This window comes from Drosophila simulans, chromosome 2L, assembly GCF_016746395.2.
Source record: "Drosophila simulans strain w501 chromosome 2L, Prin_Dsim_3.1, whole genome shotgun sequence".
In the NCBI taxonomy this organism is placed as follows: domain Eukaryota; kingdom Metazoa; phylum Arthropoda; class Insecta; order Diptera; family Drosophilidae; genus Drosophila; species Drosophila simulans.
The window spans coordinates 18,258,506-18,284,486 of record NC_052520.2 but is presented as its reverse complement, the minus strand read 5'-3'; the positions used below and the strand labels follow the sequence as shown (position 1 = coordinate 18,284,486).

Genomic DNA, 25,981 nt, shown 5'->3' with positions numbered 1-25,981 from the left:
TTTAGTGCCCAGTTCACAGAAGAAACAACACGTGACTATTATTTCACTCACATAAAGCGTTTATTATAATTTGTTAATAGTTATGGTGTAATTTTAATTAGGATATAACTAGGACACTTCGAGTAGAAAGTGTCTGATGATGCGGCCGAGTGTTTTGTATCTTATGCCGTGTACAACATGCATTGACAAGTCTTTAGGTAAGCAATTAACAAAGAAACCTATGTACAAACGCAAGATTTATTTACAAAATGCGTCTCAATATTTGCAGCTTCTGCTTACTCCGCACCCAAAGTTGATGATTAACTCCCTCCTCCACTTTGCAGGAGGGAGTGCCCTCCAGCTTACAGGGAAGCAATGAAGGGCGTGAGGTCGGGGAACTTGAAGAGATTCTGATTGCGTGAACGGGTCACACGTGGCTGAGCCTGACCCTGTCGCTGTTGGGGATTGAAGCCACTGGCCTGCTGGCCGGTCAAGTAAATGCCGCACTGCGAGTTGCACACCTCGTCACGCAGAATGGCCTCCTTGGGCCACTGCCGGATCAGCTGGCCACAATCCGTAATGCGCAGAGAGGCACACTGAGCCTACAAGTGGGAAAATAGCATTTAGATAAATAGTCCCTTAGGAGAATACCATGTAACTTACTCCCTCGGCGGAGCACACACAACTGGTGCAGGGTGATGGGAAGGCAGATTCTCCAACACGGACATTGCGGTTGCCAATCTGACAACCCTGGACATTTTCGCGCCAGGCGTTCAGGTCAATCTGGGGCATCGAGGCGCAAGGCACGCGTGGGTTACTATAATGAAAGTTAATTAGTTTGTAAAGTATTTTTTTAAATCGTCTGCTTATACTCACAGGAAATTGCTAGGCAAATCGAAGGCAGCGCGCTGCATATCTCCGGTGATCTCCAGGTTCTCGCACACAATCTTGGCCAGCGTCACCTTACGGACCTCAGCCAGCTGAGCCTCCGTGAACTTGACCTCTGGGTTCTGATTCTCGTACCAGAAGCGATCGCACTTGCGCAGCTGCCTGAACTGGATGCCAATGATGCAGGCCAAAGTGGGTCCAACCAGACCGCCTTGCAGCGGACGTTCAGTCATGGCACCAGGGAACAGATCAATGTCATCCACACTGGCGTAGACCTTCTGGAACCGGTTGATGACCTCGGTGGGAATCTCGCGGCTCAAGTCGTTCCAGTTGGTGGCGCGTTTCAGATTACAAAGGGCTCGGTAGTTATTGTACGAGGGGATTCCATGATCACGAGCTGGAGAAAAAATCGATAATGGTAACACCTATTTAAATGTCTATGTAGTAAAAAAAACAAACCTCTCTGAATATTCAGGGCAATCAAATCAATGCCAGAGAAAGGAATCTTGCGGTCCTCGAACAAATGGTTGGTCACTTCGCCGGTAATGAACTGATCCAGGGTCTCCATTGGAGTGGCCACCAGACCACGCAGGATTTCGTCAATGATTCCAGGCTGCAGCAGGGCATCCATACGGAAGAAACCATCACGAAGCAATAGTGGCGGCTCCACAGGCTGGTGCTGCACACTTAGACGAGGAATATGGGGACGCAGCAGAGAGTGACCGATACGGAAGGCAGCTGCCGCGAACTCGTTGAAAACAATCGGAGAGCATGATGGGTTGTAGTCCTTGTAGTATCCCTGGGGCAGAAGCTTAAGACCATATAGATTGACGGCATTCCAGCTGAGAATGCGGGGCAGGAACTCGTTGAACACGATATGCTGCACTTGGGCACTGACAATTTTACGGGCATGATGGAACAGCTGTTCTCCATTCCAGTGAGGATTGACTCCACGCAGACCCTCAACAATGCGGTTGTGTTCACGCAGGAAGGCGGTGTGAATGGCAGTCAGACCTGGCTGCTCGGAAGCACGATCATCGCCTCCAAGGAAGCACAGACCGTTGCGGGACTTGCACTCGGGATGGGGTCCCAGTGGCAGAAGTTCCTTGCCTCTGACTTGGGTGCTGTTCATGCGTCCGGAGAAACCGCGAAGTTTGTTCGATAGACAAGTGGTCTCGCCATACACCATGGAGCCGTCCAGGAAGTGAGTGTTCTGATTGATCTGATCACGGGGTCCCAGCGATTGCTGTCCAGGCAGCGATCTCATCGAGGGGAAGCAGAAACGCTCTCCACTGGTCACATTCACTTCGGGATAATAGAAATCGCCAGCGGGCACTGGGAAGGGATTACATTCTGGATGCACCGTCTGGCGGGAGTTGCAAGGTCGGCAACTCGGAATGGACTCGTGGAAACCCTTGTGGATCGGGGTCAAAGTCAAGTCGTGGTCGACAAACTGGGCGAACTGCATCACCATCAGCGAGTAGCGAGTGTGCAGGTTGGAAATATCAGGATGAATGGTGGTGGAAATTGTTCTGGGATTGGGCAATGCTGTGCCAGTCACTCCAGTCAATCTGGGTGCCGAGATGCCGTCCTCATACTGAGCGGGCAGCAGGCGGGAGAAAGTGGTCAGTGACTTGCCCCAGTTGGGATTACGCAGATTGTTGCACCTGCCGGAAAGAGTACGGAATGGCGAGTTCGCATCGCACTGCTGACTGGGTTCCGGGCATGTGTCCAGTTGCTTCTGGGCACCACCAAGTAGTCCACTTATGTCCACCGTTTGCAGGGTATCGGTCAGTTCGTTGCGATTAAAAGCATTCTGGTTAGGATTGAAGATCTGACGCTTGCGTCTGGTTATGTGGTTAAGGGTCTTCACAATCTCGTTAGAGGTCAGCTCGAAGATCAGGGACGAGTTGGCCAGGTTCAGGGCAGCCAGATTGGCCTTGCTGAAAGAGGCAGCCGTGCCGTCGGGAGATCGGGCGCTGATGCCACCCTCTGTGAAGTAGATAGGATTAGAGTTAGTTTAAATCCCAATGCCACGTAAAAACTATATAGAACTTACTTGTACGCCACACTTCGTACTCGAAGCGCTTGCGTTCCTCCAATTCTTGCTTGGCACGCTCCACAGCAGCCTCAATGAGTTCGGGACTCAGTTCGGCAATGGCTTCCTTAGTCGCGGGTTCCACCTCAACGTGCTCCACATGCACCTCATCTTCAGGATTTACTTGCCAGGGTTTTAGATCAAACTTGGGCAACTGGTCGCAGTCCAAGATGGAATTCCTAATAGGATATGAACCTCTAGAATATCTGACATTTAAGTGTAACCATCAATTACTCACAGGTAATTGTCCTCCAGAATGAAAGCCTTGGACTGGGCGGTGCTCACTTGATGAGAACCACACAGCAATCCAGACAGAGTCGTCTGTCGAATGCTTTTCAGTTGATCCAAGGTGAAGGAAGAGGGCGGGATCTCGTTTTCGTACCAAAATCGGTCGGTCTGCTTGAGCTGCTCAAATTGCAAAGTCAGCAAGCAGCTAATTGTGGGTCCAAATAGCGCTCCAACCACAGGCTCTTCCAGAAGAGCACCCACCAACAAGTCAACATCCTTAGCGTTTCTGGAAAGGGAAAATATATTAAAAAACTTGTAATAACAAATACGAAGAAATGTTGGATTAACCCCTTTTATATGAAGCATATTTTAAATTTACATAAAGCAATTCAATATTTATATTAAGCCATTGACATTTTAATGTATATTTTAAAAACTTCTTGGCGTGCATTTAGATCAGTTGACTTGAGTGTTCCAAAGTCCGAAGCTAACCGGTATTTAAAAGGTCTACCATAAATTGGGGTTTCACCATTTAGCAAAGTCATAAAAACTCACTGGTAAATGTCACGCAGATTGGTGATGTACTCCTCGGGAATGTTGGAAACCTGGGCTAAAGTATCGAAGCTCACATTGGCAGCGCTCTGGTCGGCGAATCGACGCTCGCAGAGATCAAGGGCATGCACATAGGATGCCACTCCGTGGTCACGACCGCGATGTACGGCCAGAGCCAACTCGGACCAACCCTCGGCATTCGTTTGACTCGGAACCAGTGACTTCTGCAGGGCGGCAATGGACAGCAGCTCGTGGGCGGACATCTTCTTGGCCAGCATCTCTGGGGGATACATGCTCCAGAAAGCGGGCATGGCGGCGGTTGCAAACTCATTGTAGATTCCTCCCCTCACCGAGCTGGAGTAGTTGCTCGAGTGCTTCTCGGCAGTCAGTCTCAGACCCTCCTTGGCAGTGGTTTCCTGTCCCAAGACCAAAGGCAAGAACTCGTTGTAGGTGATGTGCTGAATGGTGGCCGTGATGATGCGTCTGGCCTCGAGGAATACATCCTCTTCGGACCAATCGGGATTGATGTGCGACAGCCGCTCGCCGATGTTGTTGTGCTGCTGCAGCAGAGCACGATGCAGTGCTCCAGTGGCTCCAGCAACCTGGCAGTACTTGCAAGACTCCACCTTTACTCCGCCACTGATGTAGGTGCGCAACTGGTCGAATTCATGGCGCGTGGAGCCATACAGTCCAGAGCCATCGATGTAGGCCGAGGCAATGTTCATCTGCTGGCGAGTGTCTGTAAAAGGGAAACATATTTATTGTACATATAATACCCTCTGTAGCCTCTTGAACTTACGCTTCTGGCACGCCTCCGAATCGAATCCAGGTGCCGATCGCTTGTACTCCTTGCAGTCGGGTCCCGCCCGAACGAAGCAGTGCTGCAGCTCGCTTGGATCCTTGACGGCGGAGTCGCGCTCGCAGCACTTTCCGGAAATGGGTAGCTGTCCTACCTCGACCAGGTCATTGGCCAACAGTTGACCCCAGGCGGGCAGCATGGCAGTGATGTGCGCGTGGCGCAGCTCGCCTTCCACATGGCGCTGCAGTTGCTCGATCACCACCTCAGCATCGGGTAGAGCATGGGTTCCCTTGGAGGTCCTCGGCTGGCTTACGCCATCGGCATAATCAGCAGCCAGCAGACGCTGGAAGATATCTCCCCGGGCACCCCACTTCCGGTGGGAGACGTTGTTGCACTCAGCTGTTGGCTGGCGGTACTTGCTCGGCGGGCAAACGTCATATTCACCGGCCACACTGCCCTCTGCCTCCGCGGAGGATCCACAGGGGGTCAGGGAACGGGCACGTTCGGAGCTCAGGGCATTGATGGCGGCATTCTCAAGGTCCTCGGGGATACGGAGTGTCAGACTGGAAGCGCAAAGGCACCTGGAAAATAATGGAAAACAATTAAGCTATTTATATGTCCCTTGAAAACTAGCTTACAAATCTTTAAATAATAACAAATTTTATTGTAATTTCTTCAGCACCTTATTGCAATGAAATACTAGAAATTATTTCGCCCGTTGGGTATTTGTGATTAAAAACTAGTTTTTACTGAGAAAGATAGAGTATAAAATATAATCTCAGTTTTATTCGTTCTTTTCATTCATTGTATCGCAACCAAACAATTCAAGTGTCTAATGAATAAAATACAATTAAGCTTGTCGATAAGTAGACTTTGGGTGATTGCTGACTCATCAAAACAACTATCAACTCACGGAATTTCTCTGCTGATAAAATTCCCGAACACAAACGGCTTTAGACTCTATGATAGCAATCCTTTTGGGTTTACTCAAAAGTTTAAAGGTTTTTCCTGCTATTTTGTTATCACAAATAGGTTTAACCCAAAAGCTTAAATCACGTGTTTTTAATTTGCGCGGAGTAGTCTCCGCTTCATTCATTCATGGGCTCGCATCGCATTTTCCGGCATTTAATTACAAGTTTTCCCACATCGCCATCGTTTGCTCACTCTGTTCATCAAACGCGGCACAGACAACAAAAAACTGAAACTGAAACTATGCATATAAAAAGCTATATAATAGAGGAGGCGTAGGTCTGCGATTTTCTGCCTAACCGGATATGAGAAACGTCTGTCGAACTAATCAATTTTGAATTATGAACAATGACGCTGTCTGCCCCCAAATGGCTATAGATGACTTATTGACTGACTGACTGAATGGCTTATTAAGCCGCACTTCGTTGGCCTGTCATTATGCTATTCTATTGATTTCGGCCAGCCGTCTCGGCTCACGTGACGGAGTTTCTTTTGTGGTTGGTTGCATTGACATTAATTTCCGAATTGAAGTCTTTTGTCAACAGCCACAATATGCAATTTATGTGCTTGCCCCTGACGTCAAGATCCGCGATTATGCAACAATCTGCAATCTGGTGGATGTGGATGTGGGCGTAGAAGATCCGCTTTTAGAATCCGCCTAATGAGCTGAATTCGGTGTTTGGGTAAACGTCCTCACCTTCCCCTACATAAATTTTTGCCAAACTCCGCTGATCCTAAATGATATTCAAGCAGAGTTACCTTTCTGGTTTCGGTTTAATTGGTTTTATTTTTGCTTTTTTTATTGAGATATACACACATATATTTTGTTTAGCACTCATTTAAAAGTTGAACGTAATTTGTGGTATTTCGTTCGGGTTGTTTAGACGAATGTTCAAGGCTATTGTATTATTAGTAACTTTTAAGTGACCGCTTGTGGTGTCTATCTAAGCAGATTCCAGTCGATTATAATGTTTCAAGATAGCTGCGTTTGGGTATATGAACTTGTCTTGAGTTCAAGAGCCACATAAATCTATTTTGTTTGTGAAAAAACGTAGGAAATGTTTGCGTAATGATGGAGTTCTCATGGTTAAGATAAATAAGATGTGCCATCTTCGACACATAATTTTGTCTATTAGGAGGTAATTTGGGTCACGAACCTATATCATTTATTCGTCATCAACGAAATCCCATTACAAAACAAATTTCATTATTGCGATTCTGGCATAAAAAAAGGAAATGCCAAATGAAGTAACGATTACCGAAAATAACTCGTAATGCGATTACCCATTTGCCAGGTGCGTGGCTGCCCATTGAGGCCAGTCAAATCCATAACCATTGGCCAATATGCAGGCAACGGACGGCAGGCAATTGGCACACATAAGTTAATTTATTGCCGGGCACGAGTAATCCCCTTTAGTTGTACTTTTGCAGAACTTGACTGCCGACACGTATCTCAATAACTTGGCCGAAACCGAAACCGAGCTGAAAGCGAAAGCAGAAGTGCTGGCAATTTACATTTGTTTGTTTATGGCTTTTATGCGGCATGGAGCGGGTCGTCTGGTATTTATGTCACCAACTGAAATGCAAAAATGTGTGTCATGCCTCGCCACTGATGGCACCCATAAACCAAACAAACAAAACAAAAAAAAAGCGTTAAAAAAGCAAATAGAAATGCACGGCACATGCCGCATATACGTTATTTAACAACATTATGACATCAATAGTTAGCATTTCTTTTTTATTTTTATCGAGCGTCGTTTGCTGAAATCCAACAATTAAATACATCAAATATTGAAAAGGAAAGTTCGTGTGGGGTTTATCAATCAGTCCATTGGCAAACGGCAGCTGAGATTGACTTTAAGTAGTTATAAGCCTTTCGATTGGATTGGTAGGAAATTTTGCTGATCTGCGTATAGGTTACTTGAACTTGTTTTCGGCGAAATTTATTTATTTGTTTGACATTCATTTGATTTGTTCTGATGACCAGTTGGCAAACGGAAACAGCAGCCAGTATGGTAATTCCCAAAATATTATATGAATTCAAGTTGAGTCAAATTCCTCGTAAAAATCGCACTTGATTATCGGTCATATCAACATATTTCGGGGTAATTGGTTTTATATATTGATTGGGTCTCCATACTAAGATGCATACACCCATTGTCAGCGACAGCTCGTGGTATTTGCATTCTGTTTACAGCCGTTTTACAATCTGTAGTTAGTCATTCCCTCGATCGATTGGCAATTATAAAACACGTGAGTAAGAACTGTAGAAATACCAAATGGCACATCCAACAAGTCAAACCAGTTGCACAAAATAGCTGATGAACGCGTGCCAATCTTAAAATAGTTGACTTTAGCGAAGCCACCAAGCAGCTTGCATAAAACCCATCACAATTGCAAACAATAAATCGTTGTTAATTTGACTTATTAAATAAATATTGCACAACGCGCTAGCTAGTTGGATATTATGCTATTTTGCGATTTGCATAAATTCCCGGTGATGCCGATAAGCGATGTATGTTTAATTTGCAAGTGCTGATAGTTCGGTAGCTCTGCGCAATTGAGAGTCACGAATTAATTGTCTGTGGAAATCATGAGTTAAGTGGCCTTAGATAAGACACTCACTACCCACACACGAATGAACACTGTGCGTCAACATAAGCGGCACGGGAATACTTAGAAGCGGAAAATCTCCGAACACCCGCAATCGCTTTGCGCAATCAGCGGGAAAACAAAAGACTTAGGCAACAAACTTGACTCGCTGCCAATTGCCAAATCATGCAGCACTGGTAACAGCAGCCGATACAAAAATTACTTACGCCTGCGAAGAAGGCTTACACAAATGGGTTAGTGTGGCACTAGCCAGCAATAATAACAGAAAAAACACAATTGCGGAAGCCATCAAGTGTTTGGTATGCGCATTACTCATGCGAACGCCCGTTTGACGTCGTTTTCATTATCAACAGTCCGCAGTGCTGCCGCCTGGCCAAATATGTAGACGGGCCGACCAAACACATATGTACGAATCGGCTGTTTATATCTTCATCCGTATTTTGCACGCTTCTCGACGGCTGGCAACACCCCTGGCATCCATGTGTTTCTGCAATTACTCCAAAGGCACGTATCGTCATCGTCATGTGACTTTGCACATGATTTCCTACCACCAACACAGGCAACAGGAAAATCAGCAACACCAGCGACAGCAGTAAATACTACCACAAAGGCGTGGAACAAGCAAGAAAGCGAAAGTGTTTTCCACAAAAGTCGAGTCCTGCATACTCTACTGAAAAAACTTAAATTATCAGCTAGCTCAAGTATTTTCAGAATTTTGAAACATATGGAAAATAAATTAGCTCCTTCTTTAAAAGCAAAACGATGATGATCAGATAAGATATATATAATTTAACAATGCTTAAATGCGCCCTACATCCTGTTTAGCAGGTTGCAATCTTTCGCATACCCTTCTGCAATCATGTGATACACTCCCCAAACACTTTTTGTTTCACTCTGGCTTTGTGGTTTCTTTGTCGTGTTTATAACACAGCCAGTTTCTTGGCTCTGAACATTGCACAATGGGTAGGAGTAGACCGGCCCGAAAACCAGACAACAGGCTATGAAAATACTCATGATTGAATACATTACGCTCTTACCCAGTTTGTATGGCTCTTTCTTGGACGGATGAGGAAATATGCATGAAAAAACCTACAGAAGATCTGCACACACAAATTTTCAAGTGCACTTTATTACCATAACGATGTTCATTGGCAACTTTGATGATCATCACCAGCGACACACGAACGTCGAGTGCAGGCATGATGCAATTTTCATGTTTACTTCTTTTTTCAGTGACGTTCATCGATGTGGCTTCCAATATTGGTTACATTGCCAAGTCTGTAGTTGCCGCAGATGTTGCTGGCTGCTGGTGAACGTTGCTTGAACGCCAGCCAAGAGGCGTGAAGATCATAATTCTATGCCGGTGTGTGTCCCCTCATGTGCCTGTTGCTTTTTATGGCAAGAAAGTGTAAACGTTGGCAAAGTCACGCGCCGCAGACGCCATATGGATATACGAATATTCGAATAGCGGGGCGTAACTTTCGTTTTCATTGCGAAAGTGCATACAACTTGATATTGGTAAATAATTCGAAGAGCAGCTTTTGGCCTCGTATCTCCATATCTTACAGGGTGTTGCCTGCATGCAAATCGTTGGAGGTTTTCATTTGATAAACGATCAAATGTCAGTCGGTTACCGGTTAAACACCAAGGTCACAGTTTGTTGGCCAACTGCCGCCCAATCGGGCAAAAGGGAAAATATAATCGCCCAATTTAAGGCCTAAAACTCTTTAACCGACGTTTTGTGTTGACAACGCCTAGGTGATCGTTTATAATTTACAAACATTTGACGCGTAATTTACCAACATTGACAACGCACCCTGGTGTTTATGGTGAAAATTGCTTTGTGTTCCCCCGGCAGCCAAATGCTGTGAAATCTTTTCGGGCAATTTAAGGTGAAATGTGAGAAAGTTAAATGGGGACTTGTTTATGGAAACCAAGATGAAAATATCTAGAGAGAAAATGGGACAGAAATCTATCTGAATTATATTGAGTATGTATAATAAGGCACCAAACAAAACCAGATCCTATCCCCTGGTTCCATAAGTTACGTGCTTTAAATTAAAAAATGCATATATTTAGTCGCTCATCATAATCATCATATCTTACCCATCCTCCGACTTATGTAAGATGACAACCAGTTGTAGCGCCTTGAAATGACGGAAGAGGCCTGTTGCTCTCACCAGGCAAGTGCCACAAGCAAAAACCTCAAAAGGCTCTTTAAACTTCATTTGAAGAGCTAGACACATTAACAAATATTTAGTTCCGTTGCTGGAGAGCAAAATTACTGAAAACCCGAAAAAAAAAATGAGGCCCAGTCAAGCCTGTTGGCCACTTGATCCTGTTGAAGTTGATTACGTCGTACAATGGCAGCAACAAAAGTTTCACTTTCTTGTGTCTGGCATTTTGCTTCAGATTTTGTTTATGGGTTTTTGATTTTTTTTCACAGATGTCGGGTTCCGTTATCTTTTTAAAAGAGCGGAGCTCGGACGCATCCGAAAAATTTCTTTTTAACCCAAATAAACCAGTCGCTAACAAGATGTATGCATGGGTGTACTTTTTTTATTTTGTTTGCGGTTGAATGTGGAACATTTTTGTGTATTGAAGGGAGAGACCACCAGCTACATGTATTGAAAAGACAATTGGCACCCGTTCCTTTCAGATTTTTTCTTGATCCAGCTGCTGTGCATATTGGTCGTTATACTTTTATTTTATTCGGGTTAACCCGTTTTTTGGACTCATGTATGTAGAAATGAGCGAAGTGGTCAGACAGGCGCTGCCAGAGTTGGACACTCGCAGAAATATTTGTGCGCTTTGAATTATTCTTGGCGGAGCAGAAACAAGTTGAGCAACGGATCTTGATTTATTGAATCACTTGGAATTGGCCAACGACAGAGTTATACGTGCTCTCTCAGGGTCAGCAACTAAAGCGATCTCTAGTTTCGATCGCCTTTCACCAGGAAGGCCCAGAAAGAAAAGGAATTCTCGGCCATCGAGCGACAGCTACATGTCAAAAAAGTTTATTCAACTTTTCACTGGATCAACTTTCGGTGTTGGATCTCCAGCCCAGACAAATGATGATAAATTAGTCAATAAATTAGACATGGCTGTACATAAATAAAAAACGTGTCTTAGACACAGCAAACAACGGATGAAATAAATATGATAAATGACAGCCCATCGAAAGACGGGCAAAACTTGCAAATTAAATTTCAAAAACACCTAAAATAACGAATTCTCGACTAAGAGAATTCGGTTTCGGTTTCAGATATCGTTTCAGCCTTGAACTCACCGTTCTGTTTTTTCTCTCTTAATTACTTATTTATCATATACACATTGGCTAATTGACTTTAAAACCGTTCTAGCCAGCACAAAAAGTCTTGACTAATTTTCTTCACAAAAATGTGTTAAACGAAGAGGCGGCGCTAAAGTTAATTTAAATTTAAGTTTCCCTTTTGGAAAGGTGCTAATGGATGTCTGTGAAATAGATTAATGACAACGACAACACTCAAAGTGGGATTGAAGAGCCATGTGAAGATGCGGAATTGTTGGATCCAAAATAAATTAGATCATTAATATTTTGATGAATTCTAAACTACCGTGTTTGGTTTTAGAGAAATAAATATCTTAATATCTGATTAAAGGTTAGAGACAGATCCCAGCAATTTGTATACCATTATCTGTGGCTTTGAAGTCTTTTTTTGGGGCTTGTTAAATAATAATGGTGGAAAAATAAATCTGCTTGCTTAATTTCATGATATGGGAAATAAATCTTTTGCTCAATTTCATAGCTTGACCTTCGAAAAATTCTCCTTGGACCCATCCCTATTTTCTCATTTCTTAGGCACGTGTGAAATCATGTCATCCCACAATTTCAACCCACACCCTCTTGGCTTTGCTACCGTCGAAGCTTTTAATCAAATTGTAATTTCAAGTTCGCTTCCTAAGTCTTTCGTTTCGACCCACGCGAGTGCTCTAATTCACCGAAAAATGTTGCTCGCGACTATCGCAATTATGAATAACCATAATTTGTCGCATTCGGTGAGCCGGTGACATCCCATTAGGGGGCGCCAAGCCTTGACGCCGCAGTCGATAGAAAAATGTCAAAAAGTGTTAAACAAAAATGTTTGTATGCTGTAAAACACTCGAGAAAACTTTTAGCAAGAATTCTACGACATTTAAGTGACTTAAGTGTGTCAACTAGACAATGTCAGCATCTGGCAGCGCAGTCGGCAATCGGCAGCACTTGTGCTTAATTTGCCTGAGCAATCAAGTTGCTCGGCTGCATTCTGAGCGTCGCCGCATGACTAAGCCAAAGAAGTCGCATCTGGCCAAGGCCTCGAAAATAGAAAACCTGGTGAGCCTGGCCTGGTCCACCAATGTCGCCAGCCGGGGAGGGGATTATCCAATACATTGCATAAGCGAACTGCTAATGCCGCGATCCAATTTGCATAACTTACACACACTGATTAACACAAAACGCCAAATTAATGCGACCGGAGATAGGAGGAAACTTTCTACACTTAGCGGCCGCCTGTTAAACTCGCACAAAAAATAAATCTGTTAATTAAAACTAGGCTCTGCTGCGCTGAGCGTCTTCATCGATAAAGCCAGATTAATTGCAGGCCTATGAATCGGATACGCCTGCAAATTATGTAAAGTTTTATGCTTCAGTTTCTTTTTTTTGGATGCCTACGCTGGAAATTATGTCAATGCGGTTAACACAAAACCGAAAAGAGGTGGACTGAAAACGAAAATAAAGTCATGATTGTGTAACCGTTCCAAAAACCACCTGGCACGACACACAAACATAAAAAGCGAAAGAGTCTTTTGTTGCCGCCACTGACAACTTTTTCTCTTCGATTTGTTTTGGCATCTTCCCAGTCAAGAGAGGGAAAAATGAAAGTGAAACTTTTCAAATTGATTTTTCACTGGTGAGCAAAGAAATCCAATTCGAATCGATATTACATGATCGCCCCGCTTTGATCGCTCCTCGATAAATAAATATTCATATGCAGACATACGATATAATCATCCGATTTCATCTTTTTGTCAAGATGTTAATTCTTGAAAATAGTTTTTGATTTCTTATAGAGTTAACAAACGCCTCAAGGACCATTAAAACGGGGAAGTCGAATCGCTTGGTGATAAGACGACCGACTCTGTCAATCTCTCACTTCCGTTGACGCTTCTTGTCCAACGCGAGTCGAGTAGAAAATTCATGATTAATGATGCTCTTGGCCCGACAAAACAGTCAAATGGTATGTATAGTCTTACAAACTATAATTTGCTTTAATGGCCATCTGTATTTTATTTGTGGCTCGTTGTAGTAGGCCGGCCATTTGGCCAAAGCTTCACTGGTCGGAGTTGATGCATAAATAATGTGATAAATGCAGCTAAGTTTCGACTTCAAAAATATGCCAAGAAACTTGTTTCTAAGGCCGGACATTGAAGACAACATTTTCATATTCTCGCAATTAAATTGGCAACCGAGGGAGTGACAAAACACAAATTAACTAAGATTTGAGGACACTGAATCACAGATATAATAACCCATTTGATTTAAGGTTTAGACCTTCAAAGGCCGCATCTTCAGGATTTTTCAAAGCGAATGGGTTTCTCATAATAAATATGCATTTAAGAATAAAATTGAAAACAACAATAGGTATCTTGATTTCGGACTTTAACAAATCACACATTAAATACTAATTAAGAATTTTCTACTCACCATAAAATTAAACTAATCAGCATTTCTGGCTTCGTCATGATGAAGCCAACGGCTGCTCCTGCGGCAACTTCCTTTTGTTGTGGCTTTTTATTAGGATTTAAATTAAACGACTTACTAATTTATATGTACTTTAGACTTATTAGCTCTTTGTTAAACAAAATAAATAGATTTAAATTATATTTGGCACGTTTTGCGAATTTGTTGTGTGATATATTAAATAAATATATTCGTTATATTTATATATGTGTTGCTAGCTATTCTCCTGGCTATGTATCTTTTTATTTCTAGCGCTTATTTGGCGGGTTGGTCACCGGGCGTGGAATTTGTCACCAGCGGTGCGACGGAGTCTTGCCAAAGAGATTGTAACCGATGATGTATGCTATGATTTGTATCCTTTCGGTAATTAGCATAACGTTGGCAATGCAGAGCACAGCATTGACCCGAATATAAGAGCGACGAGCCTATCTTGGCCACCAAATGGGTTGGTATATGTATTTTAATATATGTATATATTTTTTAGTTAAGTGACTTTAGCCGTGCACACGACTCGATCCGTGCGAACGCGCCAACGAACTGAATTCGAAACTGAAACCGAAACCGAAACCAAGACACACAAACGAAACCGAAAGCCGAGACCAAGATCCAAGATCTTTTCCAGACCCAGACCCAGACGATAAATCCGACTCTGACTCTGAACGCGACAGAGGCAAAAACGTATCTGAAAGCTGCCAGTCCCGGTGGCCGGGCTTAAAAGGCAATTCACACAGACACCAAAACGGATCTGCTGTAAGCCAAGCTTCACCCCATAGCGAAACCGGTAACACCGACACGAAACTTCTCTCTCGGATCGGGCTCTCTTTTGGCCCACACCTCTCCCTCTCTCGGCTTGGCTTCTTTCTTGAGCTTGAGTTTGAGTTTGGGTATTGAGGGGAGAAAGTAAAAATGATGCGACTGGCGTACACTCAACTACACAGCATGGGACAGGGCCAATACCACCAATATTGACAAAAAAGAGATGGGGGAAAAATACAGCTATATGTATAGGACCCATAAAAATCAGGCCAAAAACTCATGCTTTTGTTTCGTCTGCGGTCAGAGGCTCTTTTTTTTAACACCTTTTGTCTGCACTTTTGATTTCAAATCGCATCTTGTGAAAGGAGTCACGCGCATTGTAATTTGCACAAGAAGCAAAAACAAAAGTTCCCCAAAACAACCAAGAAGATATAAAAGCCGAGTGAGGAGGCAAATATTTGTTGCTGGCAAAGAGTCGAGAGGAAACAAGTTTCATCTCATTGTGGGACGAGTCTCGAGTCTGGGATCTCCTGCTGTGATGTAAGCACCCAAGACCCCATTACCCCAGACCATAGACATTCCCAGACCCAGTCTCGATCTGGGGGTTCCAATTCCAATTCCCATTCCAGTCTAAGACTCAGTTTCAGAGCCAGCTGCAAAGGTCTCTCTGGCATTGGGCAATCTGAGGATCATTTAGAAATCGAATGCAAACCATCAGTGATAGGGCATCCCCGCGATGCCCAGACACAAAAGCTGATTTGGCCAAGTTGATTGTTTGGCCAAACATTTCGATTAGTAGCCGGGTGCTAAAATGCCAGGCAAACACCGCCGACAGGTGGCGCATGTCCGTCAGCCATAAATTGGACAGCTAAATGTCATCAAAAAGGAGGCTTCGCCCGAAAACAAAACCTACGTTTAAGGGTGGCACCTCAATCGCTAATCGAAATCAGCCAAAAACATTTAGACCTTTCGATTCAGAAAAGCTTAGTACACGAAAAATTTGCACTGATGCAACCGGCTCACGTGAAATATTTAAAGTAAGAGCTGTTGGATCTCGACACTCTACCAATATTTTGGAATGCGTCATAGCCTGGTCTAATTTGAATAATTCTGCTTAAATTTAGTATTAGCTCTGTTTCAGCGGTCATATTATATTATACTAGTCGGGAATTCCCCAGACCTGTGCTAAAGTAAAAAAGATTAAATAAGGCAAAAAAAGACGTGCCAGTAGTTCCGATATTTAATCCAAAAAATATGAATGCAAGAAACTTCCAACTGACTCAGCTTAAGATACTTATACTTAGGTATACCCCTACCATTTATAATTATGCGCTCTTAGGACTTAATAAATTCCCACACAACCCGATTTTGAACATACTATAAACATGTGTAAAATACCTTCTCAAAGCCGCAAACAACTCAAAAACAACGTCAACATGTTCCCTTGTAGAAAGTGCATTCTGACATGAGGCCCACCTTTTCGTGTTCATTTCGGAATAATTTCATCATTAAAGACATGAAGAAAACAGTGTTGTGTTGATTTTGCTCAGGCCCGCAGGCATGCAGGTCAATGTATTTATCGAGAGCTGGAAGATGCGCATTTTGATTTGCATAATCTCACATTAGCTGGCATTATGTTTTCCTCATTTCGATGATGATGATGATGGACAACCTTAACTTTCCAATCAATCTGCGCACGGGAGCTGAAATGCACGGCGACAAATGCCACGACATTTTACTTTTGAAGATCTGAAGCCGGTGTCGTTGGTTTTTTACTCTATTGCTATTTTGATGCTGCTGCTGTTTTGCCACTTTGATGTCGCTTCATGGCTAATGGACGCCCCTCACATGACCTTGCGATGGGGCCCTAATTTGTCACCTCAGTTGACCAAAACAAAAACTCAGCTTAAATTATATTTAAACGACCATTTCAGTTGCCGCTCGCTTAATTACAATAGAGTGTCGACAAACTTGAACACACAGCGAAGCCTCGTCTCTAAGAAAATATTTCTCTAATATCACGAAATATGTACAGAAAAATGGCATCACAAGTCGGCGTCACGTGCTTAATGCTAATCTCCATTTGGATTTTTTAACGTATTCAACTTCGCGGTGGCCCTCTGCAGCTTGGCCCCATCATTTAGTAGTAGTAACAGGAACCAAGCCCCAAAGCTCTGACTAAAGAAAACATCGAAATCCGAAGTTGTTTGTGTGGTTTTTTGGTTGTTTTCGGTAAGACTTAGACTCATGTGATCTGAACTGCTCCAACGTCGAGTGACGACTTTTTATTTTTTTTTCGTTAACAATAATTAATAAATGCAATGGCGGGCATACACTTTATATTTCTTTCGGCTATGGACAAACACTTGCTAATTGTCAACACGGATGTGGGGCTTCAACAGCACTCTTGGCCCTCAAAAATCCTTATTTCATGTGACCGATAAAAAATGAAGGGGAATTTGTAAGCCGGTTCTAATCGTCGGTGTACGGCGCCAAAGTTACGAACTTGAACCTGGTATTTTCGACGGTTTTTATAGGTTTCGGTATCAGAAGAGCCTCTCATGTCATAGAGCGGCCAATGGCCAATCTTCAGCCTCGAGAATATCGTGTGCCAGGCACTAAATCGATTTTTTTACTGCTCTTCAAATGGCGTCAAGATCTGCCAAGTTTCGAGGTCCGGTTTAAAGCATTACGTAAAAGCGACGCACACAGAAAAATAAATAAATATCGATTTAATGATATTGAAAACATTTCATATACGAAATGAGGCGAAAAAAAGAGTTGGAATTCCGTTAGTCAAAAATAATAAAAAGGTGCCTCCGTAAAGTCGCTCAAGTGTTGAACGTTATGTCAAACTAATTTCAATGACTGAGAGGTGGTGCAAAAGAGGTTGGTAATTTATGTATCATTAAACTAAATTTTACAATTCATAATCGGCATACAAAATGTATTTATTTTACATGAATTACCACGACAGTTAAACCGGTTTCTCCTTATCAGCGAAAAATATTTGCACCTTAACCTTTCTTTTGGTGGCCTTGCAGTGAAAGTATTAAATACCTCGAAAAAACTTGAAAGTAGCGGGTATACAATTTTAAACATATAATAATTTTAATTTAGTTGAAACTAGGGGCTTAGTAGTAAAGAAACAATAGAATGCATTGCAGACTGAATTTCTGAATTTTTTGTTGCCATTCTTCGTTCTCCACTTTACCATTAACTGCTGCATATATTTAATTTTGTTTTTCATAATCCACGAAACGGGCTGTGTGTGGGAGTTTTATGGGATTCAAGAATGTCTACAACTTCGTGATTGTTGATTGAGCCGGCAACAAACATAACACTTTCAGCTTTAGGAAATTTATTGGCATTTTATGTTTTTTTTTTTAATATTTTGACTATTTCCCGAAATCAGTAATAAATAAATATTAAAATAATTGGTTTTAATAGTTATTTGAGTACGGGCAGAGTTCAAACATCAATATAAATATAAATCTTAAAAATTAACACAAACAATTCAATAAACCCATTTGCCTTTAACTTTTTTCTATTATGCATTTAAAAATGGTTTTAACAAAAACGTGCTAAAGTTTTAACTTCCAAAAACTTATGTTCTTGTGATTTTATTTTATTATTTGTGGATGTTGTACATGGTTATAAGTCCCTTATAAAATCTGATGGTACACAACATTCTTGAATTATTTTAGGAGAATACAAACTTTTATAAGGTGAGGTTTTACTCTCTCTCGCTAAACTCAAACGAAGTATTTTTCGTCGAAAACAAATTTTACATAACTTACCGTAAAATAACATTTTACTCTACATTTGTTATTTTTTCCCCCAATAAGAATGTCAGAAATTTTTATGGCAAGCATTTTAAGGCCCCATTTAAATAGGCAACACCTGAAAATATGACTAACGAAAAACAGAAAGTAATTGCATACTTTTTAGCAACTCAATTAAATAATATGTTTAAATATATTTATTTTTATTTTATTAAATCCTAAAATTATCTGATTCTCTAAGTATTTTACATTTGTATTTGTATATTTGTATAACTATCAATTGAAAACATTAAATTGAGAAGCAACAATCAGCCCGTGTAATTGTCAACCTTGTGATCTAAAAATATATCACAATAAATAATCTCTGCGACTAGTTGAGAGATAGCCTACTCCTACAAGCGCTTCTTGCCCTCGTTCAGCTTGTCAGAGGATTCCCCTTTGAGCCACCACTTGTGCACCCTCCTGATCATCCGCCATGGCAGCCAGATGGCCAGGAATGCGCCCAGCAACAGGCAACCCAAGACGTCGAGGAGCAGATACTGATGCAGGGGGATGAAGGCGCCGTGGGACTTCAGATGCCGCGCCCCACGATGCCGGATTATGTATTCGATCCAGAAGGTGGCCTCGGCTAGCGGATGTATGGGATTATCGCGGAATCGCTGCGACACCTCCAGAGCACTGCGTTTGTACTGAGGATCGTTGATCAGAGTCTCGATATTCCGCACCAAGTCATCAGTGGTGAGTTTGGAGAACACCAGGGATCGGGCATAGCCCTCCCTCACCGATTTGATAGTGTTCCGGTGCTGATCCCCGTACAGGGGTACGCACAGCATCGGAACACCCCAGTAAATACCCTCCTGGGTTCCAAAAATACCGCCGTGCGTGATGAAGAGCTTGACATTCGGATGGGCCAAAATGTCGTTCTGGGGCATCCATTTCTTGATCATCACATTCGAGGGCAGATCACCAATGGAATCGTTCTCGAACTTCCAAATCACTTGCTGCTTGAGCTGGCCGAAGGCCTTGAGAATCTGCGCCGTTTTCTCCTGTGGTAAATCAGTGCTCTTCACATAGGAGCCCATGCTGAAGTAGATCACTCCGTAGGTGGCATTATCCAGGAAATTCTGGAGGTCAGTGGGCAGCTTTTTGGGCTTCTGAATGTGCGCCCCACCCACGTCAATGAGTCCTGGCATACTTGGCCTCGGAAGATCGACACTACGGTGAGCATTAATCAGAACTAGGGAAATATTTCGCTCCAGGTCAAGAACATTAGGTAGAGGTCCTTTAACGAAACAAAAGGAATATGTCAATATATGTTTATTAAGGTGTCTCATGCTAACTTACCTTCAATTGATCCCTGGAAATACTTCTCTGCCAATTTTTGCATTTTGGGCAGGTACACCCATCGTCTCATGACCGCATCGTACAGAGATAGGTAGGCATTGTAAGCTCGCTGGCCAAAGGTCATACGATCCGTATGGGACAGGAGTAGATGGGGAATCAAGGACCAAGGCGTCAGGATGCCCATTGCATGATCTATATTATCAGCATAGCCCATGGTGCCAATTGTGACCACTGGGCAATTGAACCTTTTGCCGAACATCAGGAAGGCCTCATGGAAAAACTGCTCTAGGATGACCAAGTCATAATGATCATCCTTGCTCTCAATGAGCCTCTTCACTTTGGGATCCTTGAAAGCGTGCTCCGTGGTCATAAGTCCAATGGTCCACCAGAGCTCCAGGTTGTTGAAATCGCTAACAAACTGCATCGAAAAGATGTTCTCCTTTGGAACTGTAATAATAAAACCCATGTATTTCAAATACGTGCTATTTATATATAATACTCACAGTGTTTGGGTATGTCAAAGGAGGGACTGATGATAATCTCCGTCAGATTTTCGTGGGGATGCTTGGTGGGATGGTTATTCACACTGGTCACATGATGTCCTTGACGCAGTAGATCGTTCTGGAAGTGCTCCAGCCAGAGCCAATGACTTGGGGCTGGAAAGGGCCCCATGAAGAGTATTCGGGAGCCTGCTCCAAATTCCGGCAGACCGATCAGGAAGAGCAACATCCAACATTTCCACTGCAGCTGCATCTCCATCTGATTTGAAATCAACATTGACAATTAACTACCTCAATTAAATTGTCCGCCGAGTAGGGTAAAAAGTCGCGTTATTAGCGTCAAATTAACATTAGCTGCAGTTTATGTTCGGTGTTTGATTTCGTTATTTGCATAAAGCACTTAGCTTTGCACATTCTGATTGCAAATGATAGTGTTATTGATGAGATTTGTGGTTTGATGGATCGCAATATCAGGTGGAAAATGAGTATGCTGCACATGAAAGGGAAACTGCTACAATAGTATAATTAATTAAGCTCAACACTTTTATGAACGCCTAACATGCGGGCATATGTTCTTTGTTGGCTTGGCATAAATAAATATTAAATCTGTAACGCAACTAATATGGAATTCATATCTGATTCGCTCTTTTTCGCATTTGATCAAGCTTTTCAGCGACTTATACACTCAGTCCGTTAAGTGAACACACCTTTCTGGCTTTCTGACATAGAATGAAATCTGATTGAAATGCAGCACGGTAATTTCATCATTTTGAAATTAGCAATTAATATCGAAGTGGACCAGAAAGCTTGTTAGCTTACCCGCCTTGTATGGTAGGTCTCCCATTAATACCATCATTAAGGTGTTCATTTCCAGACATCGTAAAATCCTGCATATCATGCAAGTTTTATAATGTTTACCCCTTCCTAATCTTATTTTTCTTTTCGCTATCAAAAAGTGGGTCAACATACGTGAACTATAAAGAGATTGTACTTGCTTACTCGACCTTAAGATAAATCAAATCGTCGAAATCAAATTAGGTTAAATTGGACTTAACTATTCGTAATTTAATTACGTTTACGGGATTTTGTTTAATTAAAAATTCAATTTTATTGAACAGCTTAGCGCGTGTTATTTTTCCCCCTTAAAATTATTTATATTTAGGTTGACACACTGTAACAGAAAGCTAACTGAAATACAAGTAAACATGCCACAAGTTGTCGTCATTGAGGCGTGCTGATAAATCGCATGTGGAAATAGTTTTGTCATCGCAGCCCGCATTTCGCATTGCAATTTACTGTTATACTTAATAGCGAAATTCTATTTCCTTATATTAGCTGCAGCTCAGAGCATTTTGTTGTTGTACGTAATTCCAACTGAAATGCAAGCTATGTAACTAAGTTTTTAGAGGCTTCGGTCAAGGTTGCAAGTTATGGCATAATTGTTTATAATTTGTTCATTACGTGCCAACACTAATTGTTTAGAGTTGGGGAATTCAAATTATTTAATTTTAATTATTTTGAGTGCTGGGATGGTGGATAGGTCTTGTAACACTTGAAAAGACTTGATGATTAAAAGGGTTAAAGCTAATGTTTTTTGAAAGTAAAAGCCTATTTGTGTGTGAGTTGAATGTGAAAGTTTTTGTGATTATGAAATTGCTATTTTTTGCCCTTTTACATTACCGGAATTAAAAAATGCAATGAAAACTGGTTACGAGTTTTTTAATGACCTAATTAGTACAATTATAGCAATTTAATCTATACGATTAATCTTTCTTGTTATTTTCTAGATTGAAATAACTAACATTTTTAGATTTATTATTCTAGATTGTTTGGAATTTCAAATCAAATCAAATGTTTTCCAAAAATGTTTGTGTTATGCAAACACGTTTAATCAAATCCACAGAGATTTATTCAATTATTTAATATTATTATTTCCATATTATTTAATAGAAAATTAAATTTCATATAATGAATATTTTATTGTAAGATTTATTTTTAAAATTTTTAAGCTTTTCTAATGTCTGATTTTTATTGCTTGTTTATTTATTAACCTTAAGTGTATTCAATTGCCTTTGTCTCACAGCAATAGCACCAGAAAATATGTGCACTTGGAATTAAACAAAATTAGCACGTTTCGAATTCAAATTGAAGTTTAGCGCGAAACGCGACCGTTGGGCACCAAAGTGCGGTTATCACTAAACTCGGCGGCACAAAGCCCCGAACACCTCAACTTAATCAGCATTAGCCTCAGTCGAAGTCTCAGTCTCAGTCGACGCCAGCAGATACAAAACGCATATACAGGCAAAAGCTTAGATGTATCTGTGGGATTCGAGTGTTAGTGCCGCCCTGGCACAGAGATACAAAAATACAAAGGCGAATCAACCGGCGACGCTCATTGTTTGCCCTAATCTTATTTGATTTTGATTGTCTCGTATGTGTGCTGGGATAATTACAATATTGATACAGTTGATTGCAAGTGTTGCCAAAATAATTATTACCTGTCAGTTTCCCCCCTTACACATTCACAGATGACCATTCACGTGTCGATCGACAGATCAGCAATTACAAACATATAATTTGTACTGCGAAATAGAATTGGCCAATGAACTTTCGACAACGGGGTTCAAAAATTCATCAGAGTGCGAGTTTTGACAATACACAAACAACGAACAAGCCAAACAAGAATTGGGTCTTATCGACAAGACAAAGAAGCCAATTTTAAAACATTAGTAATTTAATAAATCAATCGCATGTAAAGAATTTTTTCTGATATCAGGATACAGTGACTTCCCTTCTTAGTTAAAACTTATCATGTAGACAATAAATTAATCGCTAAGCTGCCAGAAATATATTTTTGGTTAACAACAATACCAATATAAAGACAAAAGTTTCAAAAATAGTATCATTTTAAGTTCTGTAACTTATTGTAAGCATTTGGAAACGATGAGCCATTCACATTCTTATCAACCAAGAATAAAATTAAAAAATAAATTATAAAAATATAAACCACTTCAGGATTTTCAATAAATCACGATTTGCTATGTAAGAAACATCAGTTGCTTACCTAGGGGATTTCCGTAGGCAATTACTAACCGCATTTCCTTGTTCGTCGGAATTAAAACAATACCCATCGATTGAGTTTGTTAAAAACGTGTTTTACTTGCAAACGGAAAGGAAACCCGACATTTTTGATGAGTACATTACATGTATAACACGAATTAAATGCCCTGTTATTTGTGCATTCACCTTGGAAGCGGTCAAGTTCACTTCACGATAAGTCATATCATTAAATGATAATTAATGTTTGTTGGCTTTTTATGGTAAGCAAACAAATAGAGAGGAGAAATTCCAAGATAACACAAATGTTATGAAGCCCACTGAGAACATGCAACAAATTAAGAAAAAGATGGAAATTAATATAAGGCAAGCTGAAAGAACTCAAAGTCGTCTAAAAAAGGGCACACAACACAAGAGGCCGAAACATATCATTGAAAATTGGCACGCTTCATTGAAGCGAGTCACAAAAAGCTGAAACCGCTCTGCCAAAAGGGGCGAAAGGGGCGCAGGGCGTGGCTGGGCATGGGCGTGGGCGTTCACCCAAACCGGCGACGATGATGGACGACCATGCTCCAGGCGGAGTTTTGATGGCAACTCAAGACATGGCCAAGAACGGCACTTTTGATGCAAGCGATCGCCAGGAGAGCCCACCAAACCAAAAAGAAAATGTTCATTCATAAGATCGCAGTGGACATGCCACAATGAAAATGAATGGCCTGTAACAAAAATGTTGGCGGAAAAAAGCGAGGAGAAAATGGTGCTGGAACAAACAGCTCATTAAGTCAGCGGCAAATTAAATAAATCATTAAACATATTTAATTCTGCTGAGGCAAGTTCCCAAACAAGCTTAAAGGGGCTTGGATTCGGTTAAAGAGATTTAATTAAATGATTAGGCATTATAGGCACTAATCAAGTTATAAGAAATATTAAACTCCTATTAAATCTATCTTCTTGCAACGCTTAGCGACAATATCAAATGATTCACTCTGAATCATTTACGAGGTGCAAACGACAAATTGCCTAAAACACCAGACACCACATATAGGATTTCTGTGATCAATGGAACTGGACCATAAACCATTTCAAACCAAGAGCCCAGCCCAAATGTAGTGAACTTAAATGGGATTAAAATACAGAGGACTATTTGTCAGTTTGCGCCAATTTAATGTTTACTTTGCACTTCACCCCACGGCCAAATTAGGGTAAATCAAACAAAGCCATAGAAGCGAGACCTTTGTATCTCATGCTAGCCATTAGTCTATATCTATCTATGTATCTATCAATCAATTAAGGCAACGTGTGCTTTTCCCAGGCGCGCTTTAGATAAAGACACCATCGAGCATAAAATGGGAACCAAACCCCACGATGACACTGACAATTTCCACGGAACGATGGCCTTTCAATTCGATCGTGTTGCGTTGCGCGGGGCAATTAAAAATTTCACCCAAATAGCAAACGTTGCGCATGATTAGTCAACGAATTTGAGAAGTTCGATCCGAACCCGCATCGGGAAAACTCGAATCCAACGAAATCAGCGGGTGGTCGAAGTACCCACGATGGCAGAAAATTGTAGGCTTGAAGGGAGAGAATCTTGTTTTGGCAGCTGTCAATGTGTCAATATTAATTTAATATGTCGAAAGCAGAATTCAGCACAATTTAAAATTGAGTTATAATGTGACAGACGAGATGGTCTCGAATTGCGTGGTACTCTAAGGGTTGTAGACAGAACTCAAGTGGTTGCGGATACTCGATGGTTCAGTGACCACCCCGCAATCTCAATTATTTGCTGTATTTCTGGTGGGCCTTAACTGAAGCAATTTGTTAATGAGCAAATTACATGGTCACCGCATATAAATTCTTAGTTTCTTTACCTTAACACACAAAATAGACTTTGAACCAGAACACTAGACACGCCCTCAAAGTGATTCACTGCCGAAGGAACTCCCCTATTTCACAGGAATTTCTAGCATTTGGTTACGTTTAGGCAAACAACTATAAAAACTGCTCAGGCGTAAAAGGATGCGCAGGCCCTCTGGAATCTACTTATGCTAGGTGTACTTACCACTTCCTTTCGAGATAGTACTACCAGTGGTTGCACAAGGAAGGCCACGATTGGAAATTATTCATTGTTCACTTGGCTTCGCCACTTATTGTGCGAAGTGGATTCGGAAACATTTTAAAATTGTCCTTAAAATATTAGTAATCTTTAAGCAGTGCTCATTTATATATCCTGTGTGCATTCCCCATCATGCAATATTCTTTCTTATTAAACGCCCCTTTTTGGTGTCAGAACTTCGACCCATAAACCCTGCAAAGTTGCTCTTTATCTATTAGTATTAAGAACACAAATGTTGTCATATGATTATGATAGTCTATGCAAATACCCTGAAATACGGCTATACCACTTGACAACACTGTATGCAAACAGCACGTGAACATTGAAGTTTTCCTGCCACAAACATAATACTTTTGGAAAACATTTGACTGCGTATCTATCTCACTGGGGCTTTATCGTCGATTTTGTTTCGAATGTTTTTGGGTATTGCACCCAAGGCATTTTCAGCATTTCTCGTTCTGTTTTCGACGGTGGTGCTCTTTGCTTCCCTGGAGCAATTAGTAAAAGTGCAGTTTTATGTGTTTATTTTTACATAT

At 41.6% G+C, this 25,981-nt stretch overlaps 2 protein-coding genes across 2 annotated transcripts; both read right to left on the bottom strand.

Annotated features, from left to right (window-relative positions):
- Window positions 1-36: 36 nt before the first annotated feature.
- On the bottom strand, window positions 37-14,608 carry LOC6732681. The gene is made up of 9 exons (XM_039291148.1): window positions 13,852-14,608; window positions 4,545-5,125; window positions 3,749-4,484; window positions 3,204-3,479; window positions 2,927-3,144; window positions 1,327-2,859; window positions 856-1,264; window positions 643-796; window positions 37-581 (listed from the first exon to the last, which is right to left on the bottom strand). The coding sequence occupies exons 1-9, from the start codon at window positions 13,887-13,889 to the stop codon at window positions 342-344; spliced, it is 4,185 nt and encodes a 1,394-aa protein (XP_039147082.1). The 5' UTR covers window positions 13,890-14,608; the 3' UTR covers window positions 37-341.
- Window positions 14,609-18,607: 3,999 nt separating this feature from the next.
- LOC6739249 (UDP-glucosyltransferase 2) lies at window positions 18,608-22,481 on the bottom strand. The gene is made up of 4 exons (XM_016169048.3): window positions 22,324-22,481; window positions 20,276-20,531; window positions 19,773-20,219; window positions 18,608-19,710 (listed from the first exon to the last, which is right to left on the bottom strand). The coding sequence occupies exons 2-4, from the start codon at window positions 20,529-20,531 to the stop codon at window positions 18,821-18,823; spliced, it is 1,593 nt and encodes a 530-aa protein (XP_016025403.1). The 5' UTR covers window positions 22,324-22,481; the 3' UTR covers window positions 18,608-18,820.
- Between the last annotated feature and the right edge of the window lie 3,500 nt (window positions 22,482-25,981).

Bases quoted from the DNA above. Each gene is read 5' to 3' on its own strand.
- LOC6732681 (XM_039291148.1), bottom strand. From the start codon at position 13,889: ATGACGAAGCCAGAAATGCTGATTAGTTTAATTTTATG. The intron at 3,145-3,203 runs GTGAGTAATTGA...ATATCCTATTAG, and splicing joins ATTCTGGAGGACAATTACCT to GAATTCCATCTTGGACTGCG. The intron at 1,265-1,326 runs GTTTGTTTTTTT...TTTTTTCTCCAG, and splicing joins TGCCCTGAATATTCAGAGAG to CTCGTGATCATGGAATCCCC.
- LOC6739249 (XM_016169048.3), bottom strand. From the start codon at position 20,531: ATGGAGATGCAGCTGCAGTGGAAATGTTGGATGTTGCTCTTCCTGATC. The intron at 20,220-20,275 runs GTGAGTATTATA...TTATTATTACAG, and splicing joins CTTTGACATACCCAAACACT to TTCCAAAGGAGAACATCTTT. The intron at 19,711-19,772 runs GTAAGTTAGCAT...GTTTCGTTAAAG, and splicing joins TTTCCAGGGATCAATTGAAG to GACCTCTACCTAATGTTCTT.